Below are 10699 nucleotides of genomic sequence, written 5' to 3'. Positions count from 1 at the left end.
ATCTTGGTCCCCAGGACTGTTTCTCTCTTTTAACGTGCAGAGTTGCTGTACTTCGGTTTTAACTTAGCTGATTTTTCACAGGTTTTAGTTAAAACTACAATCTCACAAATAAGTTACACAGTTCTCTTCTTACCTTGAAAACCAATGAATCTGTGCCTCGGTTGCTATGATTCCATCACCTTTTCCACCTCTAGTGGAAACTGGCCTCTGAATAATAACAACTCAGCTGGAGGTCTTTGTCTCAGGAGTCCCGGACTGCCCCGTGCACAGTTTCAGCCCCAAACCTGGACAGTGGAAAGGCTATTGTGATCCAGCTCGAAGGACCAAGCTGTTATGGGAAATTCTCAAGAAATGCACAGAGTTGCTAGAGTTATATCAAGGCAGGTTTACTTCTTACAGCAAGGAGACAATTCATCACAGCGGTACAGAGTTGTCTGAAATCCAGGCTGAATGCCTGAATTTTTATAGAAGAAAATCTGAGCTGCTCAAGGTCATTACCCACAAAGCTGCTGGTAGCCTCTGCCAACAAATACAGTAGAAGGTTACACTGTGTTTAATCATGATGTTCTTTTCACACTGTATAACTGATAGGTACATTTTTCAGTTCTCTTAATTGCTCATAAAACTACTTTTAAAACTCCTTCAAGTACAATCTCTTCTTTTGAGCCGGCTCTATGACCAAGTAGTCGGCACTATGACCAACCCAATGTCTACTGTTGACATCTGCCTGTCATTCTTCTGTGCACCGACTATCGGCGGGGTGGTTCTCCCTACGGGCCGAAATTGAGCTGATAGGATAGTGATTTTCAACAGCACATAAAAAATACATGAATGTTACAGCAGTTCATTTTAATTTCATTATTATAATTTCAGTCTTGTGAAATGTTAAAATCATATTGAGGTGGTAGCAAAAATGAAACTAAACAGTTGAGATTTTGTTTTACTTGTCTTTTTAGTAATGTCATTTCTCATGTTGTTAACTGCTTTCCTGCCTGTACAACATTCATTGCACGTCTGCCCGTCCTGGGTGAGGGATCCCTCCTCTGTTGCTCACCCTGAGGTTTCTTCCATTTTTTCCTGTTAAAGGTTTTTCTCGGAGTTTTTCCTTAGTCGATGTGAGGGTCGAAGGGCAGAGGATGTTGCTGATGTTATGTTAAGCCCTTTGAGACAAACTGCTTGTAAAAATGGGCTATACAAATAAAGTTGACTTGACTTGACTTGACTTTTGAGTATGATGAGGCTTCTGCTAAATCCAACATGAAAAATGAAGAAAGGGGAAGTTTTTGTTCTGTGATGACTTCCTGTGAAGACTGTTTTGAAGTTTGTGGTCAGATGAATTTCTGTGCCAACCTAGTTAACCCTCAAACTCTCACGTCAGTGTGTGACATAGCAGGCACTTTGAATGGTCTAAGACATTTAGGCCTCTTTAAGTAAGGCTTTCTGTTCAACATGGAGATTTTCGTGATTACTGAAAGAGATTAAATGCGTCATATTTGAACCTTTAGAGATGCAAAGAAAGTGGATGGAAAGTGGATTCCTGCATTATGTGGGTGTGGTCACGTCACAGGAAATCAACAAGAGGTCCAACTGAGCAAGAATCACAAGCAGCAATCAGGTGTAAAATGGTTTAACCTGCAGGTTATTCAAATTAAGATTATTGACATGAACTGGAATTACGCTTTAATACATCATGACATGCAGAACCTGGGTCCTGTTGAACTGCTGTACTCTCAGTGCTGTCAAAATGCATGTGGTAATTTAGATTGTGCCGAAAAGGATATGAGATTGCAATGACGATAAATACTCTATGATATTTATAGCATCCTGACAACAGTGTATATTTGTTTGTGTGGTTGCTATTTCCTCTTTTAAATCAACAGACAACATGCATGGTACAGTAAAACTAGTATTCGGGCAAAGAAGACAATACTGAAAGAACTGACAATGTCATTCACAAGCAGCCCAGTATGATGAGGAGTGGGATACAAAATCCAGTGAATGTCCATCCTAAGTTGTACCTCAGGTAATCCTCCACATACATCTTATGGGTGGTGTCGTAGCATTTTCCAGTGGTGTTTCTATATGTTTTGGTGAAGAACATGTCTGGAAGACTTTGAACACTCACCAGCAGCCAAACCATGACTGAGACAGTCACAGAGTGGGTCACAGTTATTCTTCCCATCGCTCTCATTGGGTGGACAATGGTCAGGTTTGACCTGGCCAATAGAAGAAAGTTGTGGGTCATCCAGGACTTAATATCTGCAACACAGGATTGCAATTGCGTTAGCTGATTGCTTTCATCTGGCTTCATTGATAAATACAATTGGGTGTCGTCAGCATAACAGTGAAAATTTATAGAGTGATTTCTGATCACATTGCCTAGTGGGAGCATATAGATTGTGAATAGGATCGGGCCAAGCACAGAACCTATGGAACACCACGGCTAACCTTAGTGTGCATGGAAGAGTTGTGATTTACATGTACAAAGTGATGTCTGTCTGATAGATAGGACTTGAACCAGCTTACAGCGGTTCCATACCAATTTGATTGTCATGCTTTGTAAAAGAATCTGGTGGTCAACAGTATCAAATCCAGCACTGAGATCCAGAAGGACAGGTACTGAAACACAGCCCTGGTCGTTGGTGATTTTTACCAGTGCGGTCTCTGTGCTGTGATGTTCCCTAAAACCTGACTGAAAGACTTCAAATAGGCTGTTATTATGGAGATACTTGCACAGCTGACTGGCGACGACTTTCTCCAAAACTTTCGAAATGAAGACCAGGTTGGGGATAGGCCTATAGTTTGCTAAAACCCCTGGATCAAGAGTAGGCTTCTTTAGCAGGATTTTGATTACAGCAACTTTAAAAGTCTGTGGGACATAGCCTGATGTCAGGGACAAATTAATAATGTCTAGTAAGGAGGTGCCAAGTAAAGGGAACACTTCCTTAAGTAACCCAGTAGGAATGGGATCTAAGAGACAGGTTGTGGATTTAGAGAAAGAAATGATAGAAACCAGTTGCTGAGGGCTGATAGGAAGAAATGAGTCCAGGTACATATCTGACTTAGTGGTTATCTCTAATGCGGCGGCATTGACGGACAAATTTGTGATAGGTGATGCTAGGAGGTCTTGAATGTTATTTCTAATGGTTACAATTTTTTCATTAAAGAAGTTCATGAAATCACTGCTGTTGAGATGTGGAGAAATGATTGCTCAATAGAGTTATGACTCTGGGTCAGCCTGGCTACAGTGCTGTATAGAAACCTGGGGCAGTTCTTATTTTCTTCTATGAGTGATGAGTAATAACTGGCTCTGGCTGTACAGAGTGCTGCCCTGTATGTTTTTAGACTATCTTGCCAGGCCTGATAGAATTCATCCTTTTTTGTTGAACGCCATTTCTTCTCCATGTGTCATGATCTTTGCTTTAACTCATGTGTTTCCTGGGTGTACATGGAGCAGAGCTTCTTCTAGTTATATTGTTTTTAGATAGAGGCGCAATTAGGTTGAGTGTGCTGTGCAATGAGCCTGCCATGACATCAACAAAGTTATCAATGTCATGGCAACTAGGGGTAGCATGAGTCCCCTGACACGCTGAGCCTGGGTATTGTACTAAGAATCAACAGAACTGCTTCCTTAAATTTGGCTATGGCATTATCAGACAGACATCTAGTGAGAGTGCTTCTGCTCGGTTTTGTGCAATCGGCTAAAATAAAATCAAAAGTTATTAAATGATTGTCAGACAAAACTGAATTCCGAGTAGAGACTGCTAGGTGTTCAATTTCAATCCCATATGCTAACACAAGGTCTAGGGTGTGGTTGAAGCAGTGAGTGGGTTCATGCACACATTGACAGAACCCAGTTGTTTCTAGTATGAAATTGAATGTAGTAGCCAAGCTATCTTTAACAACATTTACGTGGATGTTAAAGTCACCAATAATTATAACTTTATCTGATTTAAGGACCAGGCTTGACAGGAACTCTGGAAATCCAGATAAGAATTCAGAGTATGGGCCTGGAGGACAATACAGTACAGAAAATAAGACCGGCTGACCTGTCCTATAGGTGGCATAAGACAGACTAAGAACAAGGCTTTCAAATGAGTTATAGCCTGTCTTTGGTCTAGTAAAGATGGATAAATAAGAGTCAAAGATCGCTACAACCCCACCTCCTTGACCAGAGCATCGAGCGGTTAATATGTCTAGGTGGAGTAAACTCATTCAAGGAGATGTAATCAGTTAGACAAAACAGATCAATATTTTTATCTCATATGAGCTCATTAATAAGTACAGCTTTTGAGGACAGGGACCGGATATTCAACAGTCCACATTTAATTCTCCTATCTGGTACAATAATAGCAGAGCGGCTAATTTTAATCAGATTATCTTGAACAGCTCCTATACTGCGTGCATTAGTTTTAGGTCTAAATAAACGAGGAACAGACACCGTCTCTATGAGGTTTTGGGCAGGTGGCTGCTCTAAGAGAAGCGCAGAGAAGTGTGTAGCACTGCAGCTCTGAACTGTCAGGGTGTTGGGATGCTGATAAAGTTGGCCAAATTGCTAGAAATAAGAGCAGCTCCACCCAAAGTGGGATGGATGCAGTCTCTCCTAATTAGACCAGGTTTTCCCCAGAAGTTCTGCCAATTGTTAACAAAGCCCACACTGTTTGCTGGGCACCACCTCGATAACCAGCGACTGAAGGATGAATAGAATTGAAAATGAATGAATTTCATCACTGGCCGAATTGGGCAGGGGTCCAGAGAAACAATGTCGGAGTCCGACATTGTTTCGGCATGTGAACACACCGACTCAACACTAACTTTAATGACCTCCGATTGGCGTAGACGGATGTCATTACTGCATGAACATTACATTGTTCATTACATGAATAACAATCTTACTGTATTTACGTTTAGCCTTAGCCAGCAGTTTCAAATTTGATTTGGCCCCAGGTATGCAGACTTCGCTGGTTTCACTAGCTTAACGTTTCGCAAAACATAATCTCCAACGATCAGAACCGGTTCTTCAGCGGGTCTGTCGCCGAGTGGAAAACACCTATTAGAAACGTTAAGTGGTTGGTGGCACTCGGCGGGCTTTGGTTCGTCTTCCACGAACAGTCACCCACCGGCCCTGGTTTCCCGGCGGAGAGCTAACGGCTAAGCTATGTGGCTCCGCACCGGCTAACGGGGCCTGGCTAACTGCAGCTAGCGGTTTGGTTTCAATGGTCCAGAACCGGCACTCCAAAATCGCTAAGCTTCGCCTCCAACCTAACCAACAGACTACAGTTTCTACAGATACCATTATCACTAAAGGAGGATGGAGGAATAGCTAAACATTTGACACACCGAGCAGGACAGAGCAGCAGAGGGGGAGAAGGAAGGAGAGGCCATAGCCAAGTGCAACTAACGAAGTTATAGGCTTAAGACTAAAGTGATAAGATAGAGGCGAGTGTTTAACAACAGTAATGTGAGTTTTTCATGTGTAGATGAGCTCTAATATGGACAACAACGAAAGAGCTTTAACTTAACAAGAATCTAGAGCAGAGCGGTGTAACAATGCAACGCTTAGCACAGCGCACGACAAAAAGGAAATGACGTACTCCACTCACCTGAACACGTCAGAGTCCCACGATGAAATTGAAACTGTTTGCCAAAGTTGAAACAAAACATCTACACTAACAACTGTATCTTTTCCCTGTCACACAAATTTGGCAGTAATGACTCATACTAATAATAAACGTTATCTTGTTTCAGTGATGGTATTATCTACTGGTCGCCCTACTGATTGGTTTAGTATTGCATACTGCAACCTAAACACGATCTACAGAACTGTTTTTGTAGATATCAGATTACTGTTTACAAAAGAACTGTCTACTATACCTACCCCCACGTTTCTCAGAACACTAAACAGGATGTGGGTGCTGCCTTTTAAAGTCTATTTTCAACCTAACACCCAAACAAGATATTAATCATTAATTATAAAATTATCTATGTGTATGCAATATATACTGTATATTTCTTCTGTCGAATGTGTCCTCTGTCTCATCCTGGATGTCTGACTTCTTAATTAAATCTGAAGCAATTTTGGCACAGATGCTTTAACTAATTGCCACATTGGCCCTGAAACCTGAGCTGACTATTTGCCTCCAGTTCGGGCCCCTGTAATGCTGGACACAGCTCAGTGAAAAGGACCCAAAAGCACTACTCTGGATCAGGGCTTGAGGAGCACTCACAGTCTTAGAGTAGCAAGAGGCCGATAAGGCACTCAGGACAGGCAAACAAATCGTGAAAAGATTGACAAACAGGGGTCCAAAAAAACACATAGACTAAACACTAAAGAGACTAGACTAGAGAATACATGGCAAACTGGCAAAGAACAACAAGGGAGCACATGTAAATAGCACTGTGTAGTGTAAAGCCAATAACAATACAACAGAAGACATCCAGTTACATTCAACACCTTGTCGTAGTTTCTGTCCCACTAATACGTATACAGGTATGTCTACAAGCACCCTTCAGCAAATAAATACCACACACACTCATCCGTCAAGCAAACTAGAAAATTGCAATCTATTAAAAATAAAATCGGCATCACAGGCAAGTTAATGTTGGCACGACTCACCTGCATCTCACTTTCTTATCAGCCTAGCAGATATTTTCTTTTCCACTCACTCCCTGCCGAATCATCAAAGATCATGAAAGATGCTGCTCCCACCATCAGCTGAGATGGTTCGGGGATTTGATTAGGATGCCTCCCTTTAGTGGTTTTCCAGGAGGGATTACATATCTGTCCAGCCAGTGGGAAATGGACGCAGGTAAGCGTCAGAAAATGGATGGATGCGCAAAAAGGCATAATGGGAAAAAATCTGGCAGGGGAAGGACCTTCACTCGATTAGTTTGGTGGCACATTGATTTGCATTTTAAATGCTGATAATAATCTCTGACACCAGATTCTCTTATTTTGGTCTGAGATGAGGAACTGTCTCGCTAACAAACTGTGTTGCCGCTTCAGCCTGTGGTTTCATTACATACAAGATGCAAGACTTTGCATTGTTAGTGGAACAGGTGCCAATAAAGTTGTACCTATGTTGAAAGACGTTTTAAACCAACAAATCTGCATTTGTTTTTAGAGCTTTCTTGCCTCTTTTAACTTGATGTTTGAGCAGTCTGTGCAGCTCTGTCAGATTATGTATCAAGGTTATGATTCAACTACATACTGTCTGCTGAATAATGCGGTATTTGGTTATGTCTTAAATTACAGTTTTGGATATGGTATTTATTTTTCATGCAGACCAAACTTTCAGAGCAGGTGAATGAAAGACTTGATTCTCAGAATAGGGAACGTTTGTCATGTTACATCTGATTGATTTAATGTTAGTCAGATAGTTTTGATGTTTTACATTCAATAACCTTCATTGACATCACTTCACTTTTTTAAAAAATTTTTATTTTCAGGCAAAGAGTGAAGGTACTGTTATATGTATTACATAAAACAACACTTTTAAAGTGATTTTGGAGAATGATAGTAGTTGTTGAGTCTCATTCTCAGGTCATCAAATATCGCCATGCTTTTGTAGCAAGACGAATTGAATAAAAGCTAACACATGGGCACCACCAGGATTGATTTAAAAGTAATTTTGGCTGGCTCTTTTCATTCCAGAAGTTGATAGGCCTTCCTTTGATACGAATTACTGATCAAATTGGTAGCAGCTATTCTGCCAGCTGAACTGTCTTTTTGCAAATTAACTTTGTTTAATCTCATATGTTGATTAAAGTACATCATGACTTAATTTTACAATATTATGTTGTTTGCAAAATCAGTTATTCCAGCCCACCCCTGGTTAGCAATGTAGATTCCACTGAACCTTTCAAGCCACATCCTGTTTTGATAGAAATCTTACCACGAGGCTGCGGTTCTTGGGTACACAACAGTGGACATGGCATTGTTATCTTGTTAACCTCAATAACTTTTAAGTTCTATTAATTGTTCATAAAACTACAGCCTTTTAAAACTCTGACAACTACAATCCCTTGTTTTGAATGTGATGAGTCTTTTTGTAAAGGGAACATGAATAATGAAGAGAGGGGAACTTTGAGGACTTTTTGTTCTGTGATGACTTCCTGTGAAGACTGTTGTTTATTGGTTTTCTTTTTTGTGGTCAGATGAATTTCTGTGCCAACCTGGTTAAGCGTCTTACTCTCACTTTCTGCCTTCATTGTGTGACATAGCAGGCACTTTTGAATGGTCTAATGACATTTAGTTACGTGAGTGTGGGCACATCACAGGAAATCAACAAGAGGTCCAACTGGGCAAGAATCACAAGCAGCAATCAGGTGTAAAATGGTTTAACCTGCAGATTATTCAAATTAAGATTATTATTTAACAGTCTATTGTATATATCCATTCAGAACCCAATTTCCCTGCTCAGTGATGGATAATTACTGGCATTTCAGGCTGATCACTTTTGATTTTACCTCTGTTTGAAGTGATTTGAACTGTCTAAACTCTGCATTTTTACAACCTGTCTGATCATCCCAATGCTGATTGTCTCCTGCCCTGACGATATACGAAATGTGTTTAAAAAAACGGTGGCCAAAAACTATGACATTAAAACCCAGGTTGTCATGAATAATACAATACAATAATACATCATGACATGCAGAACCTGGGTCCTGTTGAACTGCTGTACACTCAGTGCTGTCAAAATGCATGTGGTGGTTTAGATTGTGCCGAAAAGGATATGAGATGGCAATGACGATAAGTGCTCTATTATAGTTAGCACAAGCATCCTGACCGTGTTTGTGTGGTTTCTACTTCCTCTTTTAAATCAGCAGACAACATGCATGGTACAGTAAAACTAGTATTGGTGCAGTAAACTAGGCAAAGAAGACAATACTGAAAGAACTGACAATGTCATTCACAAGATAGTCAATTTACAATTTAGTCCTTTACAATAGTTGTGAAGGACAGCAACATCACAGAATTTGCAAGAGCTCCAGTTTGAGCTATTTGGTGTTAAACAGCTGATGCTAAAATCGTAACTTTTGTTTAAACGTCATCTGCAGTTTGTGCCACAGGCACATGGCTCAAGTTCGACAGAAACAAACTGCTGTTGATCTGACGCATTTGCTGGAAAAGCCGTCTGGGCCGCTCCAGCATGTTCACTGCTGTCTGAGCGGCATCTTCATTTCCATGAAGGTAAACCAGAGGGTTGAGAGCACTGTTCAGAGACACGAGACTGCGACTTATTTGGTGAGCAATGAAAACTCCGTTAGACCATTCACGACACATCTTCTGTTTGGACAGAACTCTCGACCACAGGTTGAGGTTCTTGAGCACATGATAGGGGGTGTAGCAAACTGAGAAGAGAAGAATCAAGATGAACAACAACTTCAAACTTCTCTGTTTCAGTACCTTGTCGATGGTATTTGTGCGGCAGAGAACGACAATCATGTGTCCGTAGCAGCCCAGTATGATGAGGAGTGGGATACAAAATCCAGTGAGTGTCCATCCAAAGCTGTACCTCAGGTAATCCTCCACATACATCTTATGGGTGGTGTCGTAGCATTTTCCAGTGGTGTTTCTATATGTTTTGGTGAAGAACATGTCTGGAAGACTTTGAACACTCACCAGCAGCCAAACCATGACTGAGACAGTCACAGAGTGGGTCACAGTTATTCTTCCCATCGCTCTCATTGGGTGGACAATGGCCAGGTACCTGTACACACTTATACAAGTCAGGAACCCAATGCTGCCATATAAATTCAGGTTGAAGCAGAATCTTGTCATCTTGCAAAATGCTTCTCCAAAGATCCATTTGCTCCCCATGAAGTAGTAAACCACCAAAAATGGGAGCGTGAGCAGGTACAAAATATCAGCAAGCCCGAGGTTGAGAACAAACACGTTGACGTTACCCAGTTTCTTCCAGTTGTGGTGCAGAGACTTCAGTCCCCATCCATTAGCTGCCAGACCAATGATGAATACTAAGATGTAAACAGGAGGCAGGAATCTGTGTTCAAAGTTAAAAGTGACTTTAGAGCAAGAGGTTTTATTCATTTTGTCCTCAAACAAGAAGTGTCTCCTGTGGGTGATCTGCCGTATGGGAGGTGAATGAATATGTGACCCAAAATTTGTTCAGAATACTTCCTGTGTGAAACCTTTTTTGTCTCAGCTGTGAATAATGTGAGACTACAAATGAATCTTTGCTCACTGGCCTATGCCAAAGACTTATGACACCACCTTCTGGCCAGTTTTTACATGAACTCCACCAAGGCTGTTCCTGCAGTTGAATGTCTGAATTTCAGATATGCAGGATGATGTATGTGCAGAGTCTGACCCTATAAGGCTGCTGTCACATTGAAAATCCGATGTTAACATCAGACATTTCTGGGACGTTTAATATTCAGGAATTCACATTATAGAAGTACCACTGACCCCTGTGACTAACTGGACACATTTTTTCACAAATTGTCCACACACAATTTAGCCATAAAGTAGGTTTTGACATAGTAATGTTGTTGCTGACTTGCTTACGGCGCATGTGTAAACAAGTTCAGCCATCATCCTGAGTCGATACAAAATGTTAGAACTGCTCAGAGGAAGCTGCTGGATGTTTGATGAAAAGAATAAAAATAACATCACTATTATTCCTGGAGTCCTGTGAACAGTCTACTATACTTACCAGTGTATAAAGAGGCTAGCTTG

General features: G+C 41.0%; 1 protein-coding gene across 2 annotated transcripts; it reads right to left on the bottom strand.

The window, feature by feature from the left end:
* Nucleotides 1–1321: 1321 nt before the first annotated feature.
* On the bottom strand, nucleotides 1322–10229 carry LOC124063406 (P2Y purinoceptor 1-like). Of its 2 annotated transcripts, none has more exons than XM_046397044.1 (2): nucleotides 9410–10223; nucleotides 1322–2259 (listed from the first exon to the last, which is right to left on the bottom strand). In XM_046397044.1, the coding sequence occupies exons 1-2, from the start codon at nucleotides 10049–10051 to the stop codon at nucleotides 2242–2244; spliced, it is 660 nt and encodes a 219-aa protein (XP_046253000.1). In that variant the 5' UTR covers nucleotides 10052–10223; the 3' UTR covers nucleotides 1322–2241. The 2 variants fall into 2 exon arrangements, with proteins under 2 accessions (XP_046253000.1, XP_046253001.1); XM_046397045.1 differs by lacking the exon at nucleotides 1322–2259 and adding an exon at nucleotides 9095–9354 and having other exon boundaries at nucleotides 9626–10229.
* Nucleotides 10230–10699: the final 470 nt, after the last annotated feature.

Source organism: Scatophagus argus, chromosome 8 (assembly GCF_020382885.2).
Source record: "Scatophagus argus isolate fScaArg1 chromosome 8, fScaArg1.pri, whole genome shotgun sequence".
In the NCBI taxonomy this organism is placed as follows: Eukaryota; Metazoa; Chordata; class Actinopteri; family Scatophagidae; genus Scatophagus; species Scatophagus argus.
Note: the sequence above shows the minus strand (reverse complement) of the source record. Positions and strands in the feature narration are given on the sequence as shown.

Coding starts and splice junctions, on each gene's coding strand:
- LOC124063406 (XM_046397044.1), bottom strand. CDS start 10,051: ATGAATAAAACCTCTTGCTCTAAAGTCACTTTTAACTTTGAACACAGA.